Source organism: Hyperolius riggenbachi, chromosome 1 (genome assembly GCF_040937935.1).
Source record: "Hyperolius riggenbachi isolate aHypRig1 chromosome 1, aHypRig1.pri, whole genome shotgun sequence".
NCBI classification, from domain to species: domain Eukaryota; kingdom Metazoa; phylum Chordata; class Amphibia; order Anura; family Hyperoliidae; genus Hyperolius; species Hyperolius riggenbachi.
Window position 1 is genome coordinate 370460038 of NC_090646.1, and position 22888 is coordinate 370482925.

The 22888-nt window shown below is 47.3% G+C and overlaps 2 protein-coding genes across 4 annotated transcripts in view; one reads left to right on the plus strand and one right to left on the minus strand.

Annotated features, from left to right (window-relative positions):
• UGCG (UDP-glucose ceramide glucosyltransferase) overlaps positions 1-10591 on the minus strand; it is a 58875-nt gene extending 48284 nt beyond the window's left edge. The window contains exon 1 of the mRNA XM_068234306.1: positions 10067-10591. Coding sequence (XP_068090407.1) covers positions 10067-10164 — 98 coding nt within the window. The 5' untranslated portion in view covers positions 10165-10591. The remainder of the gene's footprint in view (positions 1-10066) is intronic.
• A 113-nt stretch (positions 10592-10704) lies between these two features.
• SHOC1 (shortage in chiasmata 1) overlaps positions 10705-22888 on the plus strand; it is a 342404-nt gene continuing 330220 nt past the window's right edge. For 2 of the 3 annotated variants that reach the window (XM_068234308.1, XM_068234310.1), the window contains exon 1: positions 10729-10804. The gene's annotated coding sequence lies outside the window, so the exon portion shown is untranslated. The other variant, XM_068234309.1, reaches the window with a different exon arrangement.

The window sequence follows — 22888 nt, forward strand, 5'->3', positions numbered from 1 at the left end:
TCAAAATAGGCATGTGGTGGTTTGTAATGCTGGGAATACACCATACAATTTTCTGTTAGATTTTCTGCTAGAATGCATTATTAGATAATTTTCTGTAGAGACTGGTCATTATCTCTGGTGCACTGTCTTCTGGTTATCTCCTGCTGAGTAGAACAATGCCTAATTGCTAGGCAGATCGATGGTTAGATAGATAATTTCCAACATGTTGGAAATTATCTATCTGGCAGGTAAATCTTACAGAGAATCTTGCAGAAAATTGTATTGTGTATTCCCAGCATAATGCTGGGATTACATCATACAATTTTCTGTTAGATTTTTCTGTTATGGTGGGCATACACGGTGCGTTTCTTATCAATCGAGCCGCTGATGGGCTCGATTGCTAATATCAGACAGGTCCGATCACGAATGGATCGTTTCCCCGCTCTATTCCCGCCCGCGGACAATGGCAGGGAATTGAGCGGAAGATAAGCAGCGCCGGCAGGGACGAGCGGTAATCGATTCGGGCACATGAGCGGACACGCGGTGGGAGTCGATCCGGCGGCTAATCGAGCCACCAGATCGCACCGTGTATGCCCACCATTAAGGTAGCCATACACTGGTCGATTTGCCATCAGATTCGACCAACAGATCAGATTCGATCAGAGAGGGATCATATGGCTGCCTTACTTGCAAACAGATTGTGAACCGATTTCAGCCTGAAACCGGTCACAATCTGTGATGGAGGTGCTGTTGCCGCCGCTCCCCCCCCCCCCCCCACATGCGTTACCTGCTCCGGCCGGCGCGAGTCCCTCTCTGTCCCCGCAGCTTCTTCTCCGCTCTGGTTTGGTCTCCGGCATGCTTCACTTCTTCCTGCCCAGCAGGAAGTTTAGACAGTAGAGCGCCCTCTACTGTTTAAACTTCCTGCCGGGCAGGAAGAAGAGAAGCATGCCGGAGACCAGAGCGGAGACGGAGCAGCAGTGACCAGGGATAGTCGCGCTGGCGGAGCTGGTAATGTATTGCCACTCTATTACGTCGGTCGTCGGGCACTCGAACGCCGCTAGCGGCGCGCTCCCTACCCGCGGGCGATCGACGGTAATTTTCCGCACGGCGCGATCGATCTATTTCAGGACGAAATAGATCGAAATTTAGCGTGTAGCGTGGATGATGTGACAGCAGATTTGATCCCAGTGATCGAATCTGCTGTCGATCGGCGGGGAATCGGACTAGTCTATGGCCAGCTTAAGATTCTCTAAATTCAACATGTTGGAAATGTATCTATCTTACCATCTATCTGCCGAGCAATTAGGCATTGTTCTACTCAGTAGGAGATAATCAGAAGACAATGCACCAGAGATAATGACCATTCTCTACAGAAAATTTAATTATGCATTCTAACAGAAAATTGTATGGTGTAATCCCAGCATAATGCCGGGCATACACTGCTCGATAATGAGCCGGTATCGAGCCAGCGGCTCGATGCCAGCACGTCCCCACGGAACGATTCCCGCTCGTCCCCGCGAGCACTTCCTTATCAGCGCTTCGATTTTTGCATTGTACGCCCGCGGGGATCGAGCACAGAATCGATCCGGCGCGGTGATCGGACACGTCGGATATTATCAATCGAGCCATCAGCAGCTCGATTGATAAAAAACGAGCCGTGTATGCCCAGCTTTAGGCTGCTTTCACAGTAAGACGTTACAGGCGCACGTTAGTGCAGCCTGTAACGCAGCCCAACTCACAGCAATGTAAAAGCAATGGGCTGTTCACAGTTCCCACGTTGCGTTACATTGTAACGCTGCACGTTCTGTGAAAGCAGCATACTGTGCGTTAGTTAGACTGCTTGCCCATGCGCAGTAATTAACCACATGGCTAATTAATATTCACTGCACTGCTGACGTGCAGCGTTTTCTTCCTGGAGCGGCCACTTTATGCGCTGATTGGCTGGCGGGACCACATGATGGAACACTCCGCATCACGTGGTCCCGCCAGCCAAAAAGCGCCACGGAGACGCGCACAAAGAGCTGCATAGCGCAGCTCACTCTGGCGTCCTCGACCACCAGGCGTTGCGTTAGGGGTACGTTATGCAACCATAACGTCCCCTAAACCGCAACGTCTTGGTGTACAGTACATTCTGTACTGTAGCCTTGACAAAGGGGAACCCACGGGCCCCGAAACGACTCGTTGGTTGTGGAATGGTTTGTCACGTGTTTTGAATAAACAGGACATGGTACATTAGAGAGTGTGCGGACCTTCTGGAATTTGTGGATTACCTTTAGGTTCAGATTTCCTGGTCACAATCAGGTGGTAAAGGAGGTGATCACAGCAAATCAGAGCCTTACAAATCTATCAGATAATCAAACTGATCACATGGTTCTCAGAGTTCTGCTACACACAAGCAATACCTGGTGTATGGGGGTAAAAGCAGACTGACACCCACAATAATCAGGACTCATTCACTGACGTGACAGTTTGAGGCTGAGTACTGTACAGATGCATTGCTGAACTCTTGCACAGGACAGAAGGAAAATGGACAGAAATGCTCCTTGTATGTATTTAGAGAGAGTTTAGCCTGTTTAATTCCCCCTCATTTGTGTCTAATCACAGGTTGTAATTTGATATCTCCCCTGTCACATGGCAGAGATGACATAAGTTCATTTGAAAGGAAAGCACAGGATGTTAATATGTCTGCTTCCATGAATCAGGATTTATTGCAGATTTATTGTAGGATTTGTATCAGCTGTAACAAATGTTTTTTTGTGTAAAGGTTATTATGCTGTTTTGTATCTTTTAGAGCAGAGGACGTTCTGAGTTCAGGTCCGCTTTAGGGTGGTAGTGGTGGGGCTACATGATTCCCAAAGCTGGGGGTGGTGGGGGAAATTAATCTTGGATTAGAGAAAAGCAGTCATAAAATCCCAAGCAGGGCAATAAGGTTTAACCTTCATATAGAGAAAACATTATTGAGCTTGCAATCCAATGAAAACCAAGTGTATCCAAATGTATTATTTATTTTGTCTTGGATGGAGTTTTAATTTAAAAAAAAAAAAAAAAAAGTTAGCTGGGCCATTCAATATTAACCAGATACATAACATTCAGGGAAAACCCGGGAGTTGTACTAGTGGAAGATGTGCAAGTCAGCAATTATTTCGATCACCCTGGGAAATAATTGAAATCTGTTCCGCCCTAAATCTCTGGTGGCTAAAGTGGCAAGGCAATGACAGTCTAGCATTCTAAGGTTATGCTTCATACACACTTGAGATAAAAGTCTTTGGAAAATGAAAGATCACAGACCAATTTTACCCCATTCTATGTAGTATGAGAGCCATACTCTACACAGTCTATTCTATGGAGCTGCACTCCCCATCAGATAAAATCTTTGCAAGATGCTGCACACACAGATGCCCGTACACACTCAAAAGATCATTATCTGCAAAAGATCTGTTCCTGCAAAAGATCCATTCCATGCAAAATGCATTATAGTCTATGAGATCTGCAGATCATCATACACACTTGGTTTAACAGACAATCATCTGCAGATCAGATTCAACAGGGTGGATTTTCAGATCTGCAGATGATTGCCAGATATGCAGATGAAGTCTGTTAAACCAAGTGTGTATGATGATCTGCAGATCTCATAGACTATAATGCATTTTGCATGGAATGGATCTTTTGCAGGAACAGATCTTTTGCAGATAATGATCTTTTGAGTGTGTACGGGCATCTGTGTGTGCAGCATCTTGCAAAGATTTTATCTGATGGGGAGTGCAGCTCCATAGAATAGACTGTGAAGGTATGGCTCTCATACTACATAGAATGGGGTAAAATTGGTCTGTGATCTTTCATTTTCCAAAGACTGTTATCTCAAGTGTGTATGCAGCATTAGACTCATCAGTAGAAGGAAATGTCATGCCTGAGATCCCCCAAAAAGCAAGCGGTTTCAAGGTAATCTCTTTGAAAAAAAATAAAATAAATAAATTTGCAAATAAAGAAACATCTGAAATAAAGCAAGTCGGTGAGGCCGCTTGGTTTCCCAAAAGGAAATCACTGGTAAATCCCTATGCAAAAAACAAACAACTCTTTAGAATCTTAAAAGTTACAAAGGATCACATTCTAAAAAGGCATATACTGACAGTGACCTTATTCCATATTTATTTATCGATTATTTGTTGTATTTATAAAGCGCCAACATATTACGCAGCGCTGCACAATAATTTAGGTTACAGACAATATTTAGGGGTGACATACAGCAATATGACAATACAGGAATACATGCAAGCCAGATCACACAGCACAGTATGAGTACAAGGTAATGCTTAGTCAGTCACTGGAGGGGAGCATGGAGATTAGGCAAGTTAGGTTCACTCAAATGCATAGCATGGGTGCACAGTAATAGAGGTGCATGATCAGGTAGGACACAAAAGGAGGAGGACCCTGCCCAAAGGCTTACAATCTAGAGGGAGAGGTAGGGACACGAGAGGTAGGGGACCAGAGTTCGGCTGTGGGTTTAGAGCAATTGTGAGGGGTGGTAGGCAAGAGTGAAAAGTTGAGTTTTGAGGGCCTTCTTGAAGGTGTTGAAGGAGGGGGCTGCCCTAATGGGTGGAGGTAGGGAGTTCCATAGTGTCGGAGCGGCTCTTGAGAAGTCTTGGAGGCGTGCATGGGACTGGGTAATGCGGGGGACGGTCAGGCGAAGTTCATTGGAGGAGCGGAGTGAGCGGCTTGGTGTGTATCTCTGAGTAAGATCAGAAATGTAGGTTGGACAGGTTTTGTGGATGGATTTGTAGGTCAGACACAATATCTTGAATCTGATTCTGGACTGGATAGGAAGCCAGTGGAGGGATTCACGGAGGGGAGCCGCCCTGGTGGAGCGATGGGAGGAGTGGATAATTCTGGCAGCCGCATTCATGATGGACTGCAGTGGGGCTATTCGGGTCTTAGGGAGTCCAGACAGAAGGGCATTGCAGTAGCCGAGGCGGGAAATTATGAGGGCATGGATGAGGAGTTTGGTGGTGGCAGGGGTCAGGAAAGGGCGATTCTTACAGATGTTACGAAGGTGGAAGTTGCAGGACTTTGTGAGGTTTTGGATGTGGGGAGTGAAGGAGAGTGCGGAGTCCAGGGTGACACCCAGACAGCGGGCTTGAGAGGTAGGGTGAATAGTAGTGTGGTTAACAGTGACCTGCACATCTGGGAAGTCCAGGGATGACCGGGGTGGGAAGATCATAAATTCCGTTTTGTCTAGATTTAGTTTCAGGAACCTAGCGGACATCCAGGAGGAGATGGCAGATAGGCAGGAGGAGACCTTGTCCATGGTAGTGGTGGATATGTCAGGGGTGTGGAGATAAATTTGGGTGTCATCTGCATACAGATGATAGTTAAAACCCATGGAGGAGATAACCTTGCCAATGGAGGATGTGTATAGGGAGAACAGTAGGGGGCCAAGGACCGAGCCTTGGGGGACTCCCACCGAGAGGTGGTTGGGGGTGGACGAGGACTCATTGAAGGAGGTCGTGAAGGAGCGGTTGGAGAGGTAGGATGAAAGCCAGGTCAGGGCGAGATCGTGAATGCCCATGGATTGGAGGGACTGGAGGAGTAGGGGATGATCTACTGTATCAAAAGCTGCTGAAAGGTCAAGGAGGAGGAGAATGGTGTATTTACCTTCAGATTTAGCTAAGGCAAGGTCATTGACCACTTTGGTGAGAGCCGTTTCGGTTGAGTGGGCAGGCCGAAATCCAGATTGCAGTGGGTCTAGTAGCGAGTTGGCATTGAGGTACTGGGTCAGGCGTTTGTGAACCAGACGCTCAAGGAGTTTTGAGGCGAAGGGGAGGAGGGAGATCGGGCGGTAGTTGGAGGGTAGCGAGGGGTCGAGGGAGGGTTTCTTGAGCAGAGGCAGTACAGTGGCCTGCTTGAAGTCTGAGGGGAAGGTGCCTGTGGATAGGGAGAGGTTAAACATGGTAGTGAGGACTGGGGCCAGATCCGTGAAGTGAGGCTGAAGTAGATCAGAAGGGATAGGGTCAAGGGGGGAGGTAGTGGTATGGGAAGTCTGCAGTAGGTGGTTGACCTCCTCAGTGGTAGTAGGAGTGAAGGAGGTGAGGGGAGGATAGGGTGGAGAAGGAGTAGGTTGTGAGCGGGTGGGAGGTGAAGATTGGATATTTCCTGACGGATGGAGACTATTTTGTTGGTGAAGTGGGTGGCTAAATCTGTGGCAGAGAGGGAGGAAACAGAAGGTGGGGGGGTGGGTTTAAGCAGGGAGTTGAAGGTGCTAAAGAGACGCCGGGGATTGGAAGCTTGTGCTCCGATGAGCTTGGTAAAGTATTCCTGCTTCGCATGAGCAAGGGCAGTGTGGAACTGCTGCAGGTTAGTCTTGTACTGTAGGAAATCCTGGTTTAGTCGAGTTTTCCGCCATTTTCGTTCAGTGGCGCGTGTTTCCCTCTGGAGGTTGCGAGTAGGGGTAGTGCGCCAGGGCTGGGGGTTAGGGGGTCGGTTGCGGCGGAATATTGGTGGAGCAGCTTTCTCTAGGGCTGATGAGAGAATTTGGTGATACTGAGCTGCAGCAAGATTAGGACAGGTTAGGGTGGGGAGAGTGGAGGATAGGCCATGGAGGGAGCCAGCAAGGACGCCAGGGTTGAGCTTGCGTAGGTCTCGCTGCCATCGACCAGGTGGGTGGGCGGGTAGTTTGGAGGTATACCATTCCATATACAACAGGTCCACTGGAACAAAAGTCGCCAATGAACAAAAATGTTGATACCTGCACAATTGGCAATTTCTTGCTCTGAACACAATGGCATTTTGCTGTTGACCTTGGATTCCACAGGACCCACCCACTTAATTAGATTAGGTTGACAGTAGTGTTCTAGACATTTACAATTGTCCTAGGATACCACTGACAATAACACAAGAGCCACCTACTTAATTAGAATAGGTTGACAGTTGCTTAGTAACCAAGCCCTGCCTCACTGAGGTACAATTCAAATGGAAAACACGCCTACCTTGTTCTCTCTTTGCTCAGAGTTTGAACACATGTATAATGTTCATGTGAGATCTGGACAAAACTGTTTCATAAACAAGATTATGGAATTATGTAGGAATTGCAGTGTGGGTAGTGTACTGGTTAAGGGCACCTCTTCTAGCATAGGGGGATCAGTAATAGGAATCCTGCCTGAATGCAGTACCTATTCAGTAAGGAGTCCATGGGCAATACTCCATAACAGTGCACAGAGGCCTATTGAGCACACCCTTATTGGCTGCAGCACTCCAGTGCTTTGAATCCAACAGGAGAAAAGCGCTATACAAATGTTGGCATTATGGTGCTAGTCTAGTTTAGGAGACCTGACGGGCAACCTCATAGGAAACATGGTCTTGTCACAGAACCCTACACAGCATGATGCCTTGTTATTGGCTGAATAATGTGGGCATAGTTTACTGCAACCTATCTGAAACCTAGCAGTTTGAGAGGATGCTGGCCACCCAATCATTTTAGCAGATTTTTCCTAGGAGGTTTCCTGTTGGGTCCCCTAAACTAGACTAGCACCATTATGATTACCAAACTATTGCTTGCATTATATGAAAACAAAATGTTTGCTGCCTTTTGATAGGAGGGGCAAGCACGCAAAATGATAGATCTCTAAGTGATCTAAGGCAGAATAAAGATCTATGACTAAATATATTCCAAAATTGTTAACACAACCTGCCATAAAGCCTACAAGTAAAAAATTACAAGAATGGGGAAGAACTAACTGACAGATGGATTACACAGCAATATTCTAATAGTATACACCAGTTCTCCACTACAAACAACCCACCAGCAGTGATCAAATGCACAGATCAATAAGTATTCATAATGCATTAATTAGTACTATTAGTGACAATTCAACTACAAGTCCGCAGCCATAAAAAAAAAAAAAAAAAAAAAAAAAAAAAAAAATCATTGTAATTGAGAACAGCTGTCAGAAAGAAAAAGATAGAACATTCATTTCAACATTAAAAAGAATGAAAACGTAACATTTAGAAAAGATTTTGAAAACATTTACATATGGCATATCAATAGTAGCCTTTAGCACTGCACTACAAAAGTGCTTCACTGTTATGCCTTGTGATCTGTTTATGCAGTACAAAGTTTAATTACTTTATTGCAGCAATTACTTGTTCTAAGTGTGCAAAGGCTAAAAGTTAATTGTACATTAACGGGAGACCATGGGCAAAACTGCTGACTATTCCAAGTCTACTGATTAATAAATGAATGCTGTACCAAGTTTAAATGCACTCAGTCATAAGAATGAATGCAAAATGAATTACAACCAGATTTTAACAAACTTTATCCAGGGACACACAATTATTGTAGTCATGTGAACTAAAAATATTCTGCACTCTTAACGCAGTTGTGTCCAAATATAAAATAAGTCTAACACAGGACTGATTTACTTAAAACTCAAAGTTGCAAAATTAGCTACTGAAGGCTTTTCATTCAATAAAAACGATTACTTCATTCTAAGTTGCAAAACAATTTAAGACCAACAAAATGCAGCAAACGAAAAGGTTACCTTTTCAAGGGTACCAAGACTATTTCTAAAAATAGGTAAAAATAGGTACTAATAGGTACTTTCAACCATGGCAACAAAAAGCATGGTGTAAAAAGAAGCCCTGGATGTTCCATCTCCTAAACTGCTTGAGCAGACACTTCAAATGTCAATAGCAGCAGCATGACAGCAAGAGAGATGCTCCCTCCCCCTTCCTGGAAGCAGCTTCTTCCTCTGACCATTCTAAAAAATCCATACCATTCAAAGCAGCACAGCTATCAATAGCACGTTTGTGCACACAAGCAGCAGCACAGAGACAGTCATTAGAAGAGTGCATCTAATGAATTCTGCTGTCAAATTTTTGGGTAATGACACTGACACCAAGCAAAACTAGTCATGTAACTAGGCCAGGTATAGATCAGGAATAGAGGACATTGGTACTCCATGACTGATCAGACTGGGTAGTCTCTCACCCTGGAAATAACACAATTTATTTACACCTCCCTACTGGCTCTATTTTACTGGGAAGTATGCAAGATTTTCATTAAACCGCAGACATGAAAGTGTGTGTGTGTGTGTGTGTGTGTGTGTGTGGGGGGGGGGGGGGGGTTAGGGGGAAATCTGCCATAGATTGATAAGGCCAGGTATGGCATGGATACAAGGGGGGGGGGGGGGGAAATCAGCCATGGATTGATAAGGCCAGGTGTGACATGGAGACAAGAGGGGGATCAGCCATGGATTGATAAGGCCAGGTGTGACATGGAGACAAGAGGGGGATCAGCCATGGATTGATAAGGCCAGGTGTGACATGGATACAAGAGGGGGATCAGCCATGGATTGATAAGGCCAGGTGTGACATGGATACAAGAGGGGGATCAGCCATGGATTGATAAGGCCAGGTGTGACATGGATACAAGAGGGGGATCAGCCATGGATTGATAAGGCCAGGTGTGACATGGATACAAGAGGGGGATCAGCCATGGATTGATAAGGCCAGGTGTGACATGGATACAAGAGGGGCATCAGCTATGGATTGATAAGGCCAGGTGTGACATGGATACAAGAGGGGCATCAGCCATGGATTGATAAGGCCAGGTGTGACATGGAGACAAGAGGGGGGATCAGCCATGGATTGATAAGGCCAGGTGTGACATGGATACAAGAGGGGCATCAGCCATGGATTGATAAGGCCAGGTGTGACATGGATACAAGGGGGGGGGGGTCTGGCATAGACTGATAAGGTCAGGTATGACATGGATACAAGAGGGGAGTCAGACATGGATTGATAAGGCCAGGTGTGACATAGATACAAGGGGGATCGGCCATAGATGGAGGAGGCCAGCTATGACATGGATACAAAGGGGGGGGGGGGGGTAATCTGACAGACTGATAAGGCCAGGTGTGACAGATACAAAGGGGGGGGGGGATCTGACAGATTGCTAAGGCCAGGTGTGACATGGATACTAGGGGAGATCCTGGCCATTCTGCACTCCTAGTTGGGTGCTGCTGTGAGACAGATAACAGAGAATCATGCCATAGCAGGGGGTGTGACATACTACTGTCTGGCTCTGGTTACTCACGTGTAAATAATGGACAAGAAATGCATGAACCATAGGACGAAGAAAAGGATGACGCCGAAGATGGCGAGCCCCTGCAGGGCCAGATCCAGGACGGCCATGAGCGGGTGATGTGACAGCGAGCAATGCTAGGAAATCCTCCCTCCTGATGAGTAGCGGGCGGGTGGCACGACAGGCAGTGTGTCAGTGCTGCCTCACAGCGCACGGCATGGACACAGGTAGAGATACTGCTGCTGCTGGAGACCGGAGAGCTGGCTGGGATCTGTACGGAAGGGCTCCCGCCTCCTTTAATTCATTGGTTCCTCAGTTCGCGGCCTGTGACTAATCCTCAGTGCGCTGCGCCCCGGGGCCGCTACTACAGCTCCGCTACTCTCTCCACAACTAGTAAGAAGGGCTGAAGAGCAGCAGCCCAGCTCAACCACCCTTCGCCACCAGACATGTAGCCACGCCCCCATGCACACGCCACGCCCAGTCCATGTCCGGCTCGCTTGCACCTCAGCTCCACCGCAATTCTGAACCCCTTCTGTGTTCTCTCCCAGCACACAGTCACGCCCACCGGCGGAGCTCCTCCTCCGTTGTAGGCCGCCTCTTTTCCAGGCGGAAGAAGTAAGCGTCAGAGATTGGGCGAAACTGTCAGTCAAGCGTGGTGACATCACTAATGTAAGGCGGGGAGAAAGGTGTGTGAGGAACGTATCATGTGGCGGTGTCGTCATCGTCCTCAGGGCGCAATTATCATAGGAAGTAAGCTGCAGTACGGGAAAGTCTTTCTACATATCTGTTCGCTGACGTCACCAGTTTCTGTTCCCCAGGGGCGCCTCTAGCCTTTTTGTCACTCCAGGCAAAAAAACCTGTGGTGCCCCCCCCCCCCCCCCCGGATCCCTTTAGCTGATAGGGGCTGCGCTCCTCTTCAAGCATGAGCAGAGCCTTGCCATACCCGTGTAGTATCTCAGAACCGCTCATGCACAGGCGGATCAGGCTTACTGCACAGGAATGGCTGTATTTGCGCAGGCACGGTGCGGCTGCATTCATGCTTGAAGAGGAGCATGGCCCTGATCAGTCGGAGGGTATAGGCAAGTGGCAGGAAAAGACTGGTGCAGCACCCCCATTTCTGTCTGACAGGTTGGAGTTAGAGGCAGGGCAAGGGGCAGAGCCATGTGCAGTAAACATTACACTGCGCTTGTGGCTGCTTAGGTAAGGGTGGCCTTAGAGGTTGGCAGAGCATGTGTGCTCTGTCTCTATTGGCTGGGGAGTGGAGGGGATGCATCTCAAAGGAAGCACTGTGGTGGGGATGGAAACACTGGTAGGAGCCAGTGAGCAGAGCTGCAGCATCAGGTCTGTCTTTTGTGAGAATGGAAATGCAAAACACAGGGAGATGAAAACTTTGATTAAGGCTGGTTTCACAGTGGGACGTTACAGGCGCACGTTAGAGCAGCCTGTAACGCAGCCCACCGCACAGTAATGAAAAATCAATGGGGCTGTTCACAGTGCCCACGTTGCGTTACATTGTAACGCAGCGTCACAAGCCAATGTACTGCATGCAGTACTTTATACACGGCTGAGCCGCGTTAGACTGCTTGCACATGCGCTGTAATGTTGGGGAGGAGCGGCGAGCGGCCAGGCACATGGCTAATTAATATTCACTGCACGTCGTGACGTGCAGTGTTTACTTCCTGGAGCGGCTGCTCTGTGCGGCGATTGGCCGGCGGGTCCACGTGATGCCGCATGCGCACAAGAGTGCGCATCACGGCATCACTGACGCCAGAGTGAGCTGCACAACGCGGCTCACTCTGACGTCCAGATCCAGCACCACCAGGCGTTGCGTTAGGGGGACGTTATGCGACCTTAACGCCCCCTCTAACGCAACGTCCTGGTGTGAAATTAGCCTAAAGAATCGCTTGGTTTGTACAAAATGTATTTTATTCTTATGTTAGTTTAAAAAGGCTACACATAATGCCTGGTACACACCATGCAATTTCCCATCAGATAATACAGGTTGATTCGATTATTTCCGACAGGTCTGATCTGATTTCCAATGGATTTTCTGATCAATTTTCTATAGAAGTGATTGGAAAATTGATCAGAAAAATTATTGGAAATCAGATCAGACCTGTTGGAAATTATCGATTTCGACCAGTCTATCTGACGGGAAATTGCATGGTGTGTACCAGGCACTATATGTCTCACATCCCCCACCACTACTTCACACTGGGAGCTGTCTGGTAACCCTGTGTACCACAAGACCCAGAAAAGTTTAGAAAATAGCTGTAAAAGATGCAAAATAAAGTATTAAAAACACAATGAAAGGTATGTGTGCTTGTCTGCACTACAAGCAGCCCAACTACTGTAAACAGAATATTCCAGGGAACTCTATTTAGCATCACAAATCCATTTTAGCATAGAGGGCATTGTTTGCTTATACCAGCCTTATCTGTCACATAATGTGCACTGCTGGTCACAGGATCATAAAGCATTCATCCATCACAGGATCCCAAAGCAGAGTCTGAGCATTCCTTTTCTTTGTTTATTTTCACACTTTGCCATAAAGCAGTTTCTTGGAAGTTTGCTCTGCATCAACAGGACTGGGTGCAGTGACGATACAGTGGTGATGAATCCCCAGCATGACACGCTCTATCACTTACTGGTCTGTGTGTAAATCTTCCAGCATGTCAGAGCCCCTGCTAGTGCCAGATAAGCTCTTCTAGCTGCTTCTCCCCACAGTCAACCAGACACTCTCAATCTCTGGACTCCTAATCACTTCCTGACCTGGCCTCGGCACTTCCTGTGATGTCACGCTCCTTCCCCATCACTCGTGCTAATTGAGCCTGCATTCTGTCGCTGTAAAATCAATCTACAGCGTGGAAAAAAAGTTACAGTAGCAGTGGGCGGCGCCTTCTGGCGAACTTCCGCCCCCAAGCGGCTGCCTGTACTGCCTATTGGTATAGGCGCCCCTGCTGTTCCCAAATGGAGTGTATGAGGATTTGGAATGCTAATCAGGGGGCAGAACAGCTGAGTATGTGCGCTCCCCTTGGTCACGTCGTTGAGTTAGTTTACTGGCCGCACAGAGGTCATTCTACCTCATATACCAAGTGTCTGGATTGTGGGACTGATAACAGACACCTGTGGTGAAATTTTTTGCAACTTTATCAGATTTTGCAACCGGTTGCATTTATTTATAGGTATAGCTATCAGAAAGTGCAACCTAACCATTGACTTTAACTAATAACCCCCCCTGGAGGGAACAATCCCCCCTCTTCCTCAACTAATACCCCCCCCCCTCTTGCTCAACTAATAACCCCCCCTGGAGGGAACAATCCCTCTTCTAGCCCAATGGGATCTGTGGTTGCAAAAAATTACAGGCGTGTTAACAGAGAGGAGCCACGCCTACACAGTCATACACTGTCCTCTATGGCAAGTTGCAAAATATGATGGGTAGCAAAATTTTTCACTACACCGGTCTCTTTCCACGAGGAGACTGTCATTTGCATGGGTTGGGTTTATTGGAACAGTAGGGACCGTCGAGAAGCAAACACTGATTACAGCTTATTGATTTGTGTATTTATGTAGTGCTGGTATGTTTTCTTTTTAGAAACACACTGGGTATAAACGCTAGTGATGAAAGTCAGTGGGCCGCGTGTAACAACGCATGGTTTTGGTTTCATGCGTTATTGAAAATGCCCAACTTGCAGGGAAAACGCTTTGCTGCGGACGGAAAAAATGGACATGATTCCACAGCTTATTGAAGTGAAAAGCTTGCTCGTGAAACGCTCATCGTGACTGTTCGTATTTTGCATTCACAATTTTCCACCTTTTTATTAAATCATACAGCTTTGTGCTTTTTCTCGCACAATGCACGTGTTCGTTATTACAGTTCATGCTGCGCAAACTAAAATGATCGCACCAAAATGTTAACAGAAAACGCAATTGCAAAAGCTGTCGGGAGACCAGGGTATCACAGGGGAAAACGTCCCTGCAAGTGTGTTCCTTACCGGGCCTCGTTCACACTTCTCAGTGCAAATGGCTGTGCAAACCGAACGCAACACCCGTGATTGCACGCTATCAGTGCTGTCATGTGTTGCACTGCTGATATCATGAACTACAATAAATGGGTCAATGCTGCGCTTTGCCGAAAAATGCATACAGCAAGTGTGATAATGCATTTTGCTGATACGCCGTGCATGTTGGGCTTGATTAAAGCAGCGCAGCTTAATGTTCTGTAGTGCGTGCAATGCATTCCTTACATAGCAGCGCTCACTGCCATGTAAGGAGAGTTCCTTCCTTAGTTACGCTCATTCCTTCCTTAGCAATGCGCGTAACATTAACTGCGGGTGGTCCTGCTCCTGTGAATTATCGCTACTGCGATATTTCACTCGCGGCCGCTACTGTGTTAATTTACATAACAATGTGAGCGAGGCCCCGTTCACATTACACACATTGCTGTCCGTATTTCGGCAATGCGTGCAGGATGTAGAACCGCTTGAATATCAGAAGTGCATAGACTGCACTGTCTGATATTCACATTGCGTATGCTGCACGCATCTTTTTAGCAAAACGCGCGGCTGACCCATTCACTACAAGTAAATGGGATTAGCCACAAAACGCAGATGACGTGCGATCGTACGCATTGCGTTCCGATCGCACAGCCATCTGTGTGCAACAGTGTGAACGAGGCCTCAATTTAAAAAAGGTAAATAATGTATCTCAATGGAGACGCTGTAGAATGTGTTTTTACATGCGTTTTTGATGCATTTTTTTTTTATGTTAGGCTGTGTTCCCACTTGAGCAAAAAACTGACCTTTTATTGTCTGTTTTACTGCATAGCGAAACTGATAGTGAATGGCTCTGTATATGTTACGTCCAGAACCCGAAGTCTGGCCACTTCGGGTTCTGGCCGGTCAAAATGCGAAGTGGCCGGCTCATGCGGCCAAAGTAAGAAACGACTTTGAATTTCAGACTTTGGCCGGCCAGAACGCATTGTGACTTAACGTGGCCGGCCAAGTCCCGAAGCTCACCTCTCCCCACTGCTGCAAGTGTCCCTCTATCCGCCCTCTGCTCAGCTCAGCTACAGTTCCCCGCTGTGTCCCAGCTGCTGCCGCGCCATTCTCATACTCGTCCTCACCCCTGTCCTGCATGAACCTGGGGCTGGCCTGTATGCTGCCGGCTGCAGCTGATTTCACCGCCGCCTTCCTTCTCCAACTTTTCCCCGCTCGGCCGCTCCATCTATCCCCGCTCTGCTCAGCGCTCTGCAAGTATGCGCTGTCCCCGCTGTGTCCCTGCTGCCGCCTTCCCCAAAGTCACACCTCTCCTGCAGGGACCCGGGGCTGGCCTGTATGCTGCAGGCTGCAGCTGATTCCACCTCCGCCCTCACAGCGCTCCACGCCGTGGACCTGAACTCTTGGACAGGGTAAAAGGAAAACATAGAAAAGCACCCTGTATGTATTTAGAGAGTTTAGCCTGTCTAATTTAGAGAGTTTAGCCTGTCTAATTCCCCCTCCTCTGTCAATAATCACAAGCCCCCCCAGCAAAGCTCCCACAGCCATGCACAGCCCCCCAGCAAAGCACCCACAAACACCCCCCCCAGCCATGCACAGCCCCCCAGCAAAGCACCCCCAGCCAAGCAAAGCACCCAGAAAAGCCCCCCAGCCATGCAAAGTGCCCAGCAAAGAACCCCCAGCCATGCATCCCCCCTCATCTGTGTCTAATCACCACTGTAATTTGATGTCTCCCCGTGTCACCTGACTGCCACAGCAGAGCAGCTAATTTAAAAGCACAGGATGTTAACAATATGTCTGCTCCCAAGAAAGCAGGATGTAGACACACTGCAGATTTATTGCAGGATTTGTATCAGCTGTAACTAAGAAATGCTTTTCTTTAAATAGATGCTGCATCTTTCAGAGCAGAGGAAGTTCCATTCATGGTGCTGGGATTTGTGGACTTTGTCCGTTTCTAGAACTGGCCGGCCAATGTCAGAAATTCTCAGCATTTTGGACTTTGGCCGACGTCAAATCGGCGAGATATATATATATATATATATATATATATATATATATATATATATATATATATATATATATATATATATATGAGCCGTTTACAATTGTCAGCCTCTGTTGGGGTAAGCAGACAGCACTTCTTTGTAGTCCGCAATAATCCCAGACAGATAGATGCGTTCCCCATATAGAATATGGAGGTAACGCATCTGCACAGCGGACCAGTAAAGCGCTCCACTCCTGCTGGCCACACGTGATCCGGCTGCTGCATGTGCAGATGGGAACTGAACAAATGCAGCAGCCGGATCACGTGCGGCCAGCAGGAGTGGAGCGCTATAATGGTCCGCTGTGCTGATGCGTTACCTCCATTGATTAGGGAAATTTAAAAAAAAAATGCAAATGTAAAAACGGACAAAAAATGCAAAATGCAAACACATCCAAAAATGCAGGAGAAAAAAAAAACTGCACAGTGCAGAAAAGGCATGGTTTTCTACACTGCCTAGTGTGCTCCCAACATTTAGGTTGCCCACACGCTGGCAGATAGTCATCAAATTGCTCTCAGTGTTGAGCAAATAGATTTCAGCAGGAAATCTGAGCAGCTGCCTCCGTCTGCTGAGCCCCATATATGGTGTAGCAAAGAGCCATGGTGAGTGCTTTAGGCTCACCTGTACACTTCCGCACCTCCTCCTTTGTCCTGCATCTTTCTCCATGGCCTCTGGGGCGCGCTATGTATGTACGTCAGTACATGCGGCCATGGAGAAAGACGCAGGGCAAAGTAGGAGGCGTGCCCACAAATAAGTTAGGCTGCAGCACCCAGGGGGTAAATATAAATAGGAGAAGGCCAGCCAGTGTTCGTCGGGAAATTAAACGCCGTTACCACCCAACCGCACCTTTTCGAGCATGATCTTTCTTGGCTACCACATTGCCAGATTTGATCATTATGACTGGATTGACTGGATATGGATGCTGCAAGTTAAGTGACATATTAGCATCTTTACGGTGGCCATACACTAGAAGATCACCACCATAATTCGACCAACCGATAGTGATGTAAGCAACAGCTCGCCTGCGAACAGCTATGGCCTTGTACTACTTCTGGGTTATGTCTCTCATTAGTATGCATGCTTTGACCTGGACGTGTTCAGTAGTACGCATGCCTTGGCCCGGTGGTGCGCGTCCTTGATTGCGCGCCTGTGGCCGGGCACGCTTTGCGATGTAATGCACAAAGCGTGCCCAGCCACAGGTGCACTATCAAGGACGTGCACCGCCGGGCCAGGGCATGCGTACTAATGAGACGGTGACCCGGAAGTAGTACAGGGCGATAGCTGTTCGCAGATCAGCTGTTCTACTATGCAGGCGAGCTGTTCGCGGACATCACTACAGATAGATCCCTCTCTGATTGAAATCTGATCAGAGGGAAATCCATTACTGCCATGCACTGCAAATAGATTTTTCCCGGATCGTCACTCGGACAGCACCCCTGGATGAGACTTGTCTCCCTCCCCACCGTGGACAGGAACTGCAAAAGAAGAATTTGCATAAGCGACAGGCAGCTTGCTATATAGCTTGCTATATAAGCTACTTACTTGCTGCTATACTTCAGTATAGTTTCCTGTCCCGGACGGAGCGGAGGGAGAGGTCTCCAGGGTGCCATCCGTGTCAGTCGGCAGGTAGCAGGACTCCCATCAGATCTGAGCAGTGATCAGTGGGGAGTCCTGCAGCGTATGGGAGGCTTCTCCAGTGAAGGCGGCTGTGTTATGCGCGCAGGCGCGCGCATGAAGAAGGTCACTTCCGGTTCACCCGGAAGTAGTCACGCGCTGGCGTCCCGCGTGATCTGAGGTCTGCAGAGCGGCGGTGAGAAGCGAATCAGCCGAACAGCTGATTCCAATTAAGATGCCTGACCAAGCGGCAGGGGCCGCGGCGGTGATATATAGTCAGCCTGGAGGCTGATTCATCAAGGTATGTGAGGCTGATAAACATAAATTATGCAACAAGGGTAGCATTGATTGTCTTCAGCTGGGTCTGCTTATGTGTATTTAAGCTAGAGGTGAGTCCATGATTCAGATGTTGCTGGCAATCATGGAGGACGCTTCAGGTTCAGCTCCTTTGCAGTCTGCGAAGTCTGGCCAAGACCCCTCTCTGGCAAGTAGATGCGGTACCTGAAATACTCCTGCTTGTTTGATATATAATATAAAAACCTCTAGTAATATTTGTTCCTTGTTTGTGTTTTTTTATAGCCTAAAAAACATGACAAGTCGGACAAATCTGATAAAAATGAAAAGTCTGAAAGGTCTGACAAGGCTGCTGCTCAAACCAGTCAGCATGGTTCAAACAGGTCTGAGAAGAAATGTGCAATATGTAACGGTCGTTTATCTTCATCTTCCAAAAAGCTGTGTCAGAACTGTACAGAAAAGGTGGTTAAAGATGAGTCACCCGTCATATTTAAAGATTTAATGGGCTGGATGAGGTCAGAGATGTCCACAGCAATAAAAGAGATTAAGGATTCTGCCATTGCTTCAAATCCTATAGTTCCCTCGGATGTCCCAGGAACTAGTGGAGATATGGACACAGTGTCTGTAGTTACTATTCCAGCATCTCCTGTATTGGATTTATCTCAGCCGGGGCCCTCCTGTTCTAAACGTAGAAGAGAAAGCGAGGTGGAGGATTCAGAATTATCTGAGGGAGAAATTTCTGAATTGGATCATCCATCAGATGGAGAAATCTCTAATTCTGATAGATCGAAATTTGCTTTCTCTGCTGATTTAATGAAGGACTTATTGGGTGCTATGTATGATACAATGGGTATCAAGACAGAGAAAAAATCTTTGACACCTTTGGATTAGATGTACAGAACTTTGGCGGAACCCCAGCCTCAGTTTATCCCAGTCCATTCCACCTTAAAGGGTATGATTAAGAAGGAATGGGATAACCCTGAGAAACGGGCCTTCTGGCCTAGATCCTTGTCCAATCGTTACCCTTTTTCTCCAGAGGATCAGGGGTTTTGGGGTCCTCCGCCTAGGTTGGACCCATCTTTTTCAAGGGTGTCAAAGAAAACAGACTTATTATTTGAGGATTTTGGAAGTCTGAAGGATCCAATCGACAAAAAGATGGACAATCTTTTGCGTAGAGCATGGGAATCCTCTTCCTTGACATTTAAGCCCGCTGTAGCTTCAACAGCAGTGAGTAGATCATTGAAGACATGGCTGTAAGAAATGCAGAATAAGATCGCTTCCGGTGTTCCCCGAGAAGAGATTCTTAACGATTTTCCTAAAGTTTTAAATGCCTCTAATTATATTATAGATGCTTCAGATGACACAGTAAAACTTACGGCCAGAACGACTGCCTTAGTTAACTCAGCCAGAAGAGGTATATGGGTTAAAACCTGGAATGGTGACAATTCCTCAAGATCAAAACTGTGTGGTATTCCATGTGAAGGGGGGCTGCTTTTTGGATCAAAATTAGATGATACACTAGATAGAACATCCGATAGAAAGAAAAACTTTCCAGAAAAGAAAAGACCATTTCAGTATAAGCGGCCATTTCGTCCCCCTAACAGATCTGAGCAGGACTCCAAATCTTCCAAGGGTAAACGTTGGGCCCCGTATAGACCGCAGAAGTCAAAACCCAACTTCAATCCTGCCAAGAGACAGGATAAGCAATGACGCCAGGATCCCAGTGGGGGGGAGGGTTGCAAACTTTTTAGAAGTATGGCAGCCTCAGTTCACAAGTCAGTGGTTGCTAAAGATTATTTCAGAGGGGTACCAGATCGAGTTCAGTCATCCTCTTCCTCTAAGGTTTTGCATTACTCCACAACCCCAAGATCAAAGAAAGTGTCTGGCATTAGAGAACGAGGTCCGGTCCCTACAGGAGAAGGGGGTAATAAGATATGTACCAAGCTGCCAGAGAGGAAAAGGGTTCTATTCTCATGTGTTTCTGGTGAAAAAGCCACAGGGAACTTACCGGTTTATCCTAAACCTAAAAAAGTTAAATCTAAATGTGAAATACAGAAAATTCAGGATGGACAATATAAAATCTGTGATTCATCTCTTGCAGAGAAACGATTTTCTTGCTTCCATAGATCTCAAGGACGCATACCTTCACCTGCCCATCCATCCATCATCTCAACAGTATCTAAGATTTGCAGTGCTCATGGAGGAAGAGGTAAGACATTTTCAGTTTATTGCTCTTCCTTTTGGACTTTCCTCTGCACCATGGCTATTTACCAAGGTGATGTCCGAGGTTTTAGCCGAGCTTAGACTGAGGGGAATTAATATCCTCGGATATTTAGATGATTTTTTGGTTTGGGGCCCTTCAGCTGAAGAGGTAAGGTCACAGACATTATCGACATTAGACTATCTCCAGCAGTTGGGTTGGCTTATTAATTGGGAGAAATGTTCCCTTGTTCCATCCCAGGTCATAGAGTTTCTAGGTTTTAACATTGATACTAGAAAGGAGAAGATCTTCATGCCTGATAGAAAGATTTCTGCCATTCTAAACGCTGTTTTTTCCTTTCAGAACTCAAGAACAATATCGCTGAGGAAAGCAATGGCAATACTCGGACTCCTAACAGCCTCATTTCCCGCAGTACAGTGGGGACAATTCCACGCAAGAGTACTACAGTTGTGGATACTCAGATCATGGAACAGGAGCCTCACAGTGTTAGACAGGAGGATCTCTATTCCTCACAGCATAAAGGTGTCTCTGTTGTGGTGGCAGGATCGGGTTCACTTTTCAACAGGTCGTTTGTGGAATTACCCGGAACAAAGGATAATCACAACGGATGCCAGTTTATGGGGATGGGGAGCACACCTGGATGCTCTTCCAGCCCAGGGACAGTGGTCTGTACAGATCAGCTCAAGGTCATCAAACAGCAGAGAACTAGAAGCAGTATGGATGGCACTACTACACTTCAAGGATCAAATCAAAGGATCGCATGTAACTATAAAGACCGACAACAGGGCAGTTGTGGCATTCTTAAACAGACAGGGAGGCACGAGAAGTCAGATGTTAGGGAAGCAGACATCAAAGATTATGTTTTGGTCAGTGTAAGGAAACGCGGAAAGGCCGCCGTCTCTCGAGGTGAGGCGGCTGTTTCCGCGTCCAGCATGGCGTCACAACGCGGAAAAAACACCGCATGCCGCATAGGCAGTGCGGCGGAATCCGCATTGGTAACGGCTGGATCCGCATCAGAGGCGGCCCCCGCACTAGATACATTGCATGACAGTACTGGCGTGGCTGGGACTGATAGTCCACCAGGATTCAGACTTACACGCGCGTGAGCACAGAGGCAGAGTTTAAATAGCAGTTAGAAGGGTGTCGGCTGACCAGCTGGGTCAGCTGACAAATTCCACTGCTCTCATTGGACCAGCAATTAGGGAGGTCCTGGAAAGGTCCTAGAGTATATATACTGCTGGTTGTTCACTTGCTCTTTGTCTGGCGTGCGATCACATATGTGGGAGCACCCAGATCCGTAGTCAGATCCGCAAGTGTGCCGGGACCAGCTGGAGCTGTAATCCTACACTTAGCTAGATTCTGTTGATAGCTAAAGTACTAGTTTGATTGTGATTATATGTTATGACTTTTGCCTGCTTTGACTATCCTCCTGAACTCTGATCTTGTACCTCGATATTTCTGATACTCTGTTGCCGAACCCCGGCTCGTTCCTTGACTCTGTTTCTGCCTCCTGATTTTGTACCCCGATATATCTGATACCCCGTTGCTGAACCTTGCCTGTACTTTGACTCCGCCTTTGCCTCCTGATCTTGTACTTTATCTGTCCGTGTGTGTACGACCTGGCTTGTCCGACCTCGAGAACCGACCTTACTGTTAGAGGCGGTTCCTCGTTCTGTTAAGTGACCCTTCCGCCAGAGGGTTACTTTCAGTATATCCTTCCCGCTGGCAGCCTGACTCCTCCCGCCTTGGAGAGCTCAGGTTTGCGGAAGGAATCTGTACAGTACGCCTTACTGTACTGAGGCCCTGTCCTCTAAGTGTTACTGTTACACCAAAACACTACACTCTACTCAGGTGAACAGAGGTTAGCTAGTATATCGGATTATCAGTGATACTGCAGATCACGTATAATCTGGTATACATCTGTATTCCCATTGATTCTGCAGATCACTGGTAATCAGATCCTCTCTGTGCTTCACCGATCGTTACAGAACGCCAGACCAAAAATGCAAATGGACGCACACACTGACCGTCTGGGCGCACTTGCCACTTCGGTGGAAAACATCAACCAAGTGCTGGGTAGCCACAAGACTATGATTGAAGTCCTAACAGGCTCTGTGCAAACCCTCCAGACGTCAGTTGATTCAGTGCGATCCTCTCCTAGTGCTGACATCCGTATGCCAGTACCTGATAAATTTTCCGGCCACAAGTCTGACTTCCGGAATTTTAGGAGTAGAGTGTTGTCATACTTCGAGCTGAGACCCCGATCCTCGGGGACTGAGACCCAACGGGTCATATTTATTAAAACTTTGTTAACCGGTGATTCCCAGACCTGGGCATACAATCTGTCTCCCACTGATACTGCTCTAACTTCGGTGGAGGAATTTTTTAAGGCCATGGCCGTAATATACGACGACCCTGACCTTGCGGCTACCTCTGAGCGCAAGCTCAAACTTTTGCGGCAAGGTAGAGGCTCAGTCGAGGATTACGCGGCAGAATTCCGCAGATGGTCGGTCACTGCCAGATTTGATAATTTTGCCCTGATGGATTACTTCTTGTCTGGGTTGTCGGAGGAGGTCTCCGATTTAATGTTAACTTTGCCCGAACCCAGGACAGTCGATGAGGCCATCACATCGGCCATCCGAGTCGACCGTCGATTACGCCATCA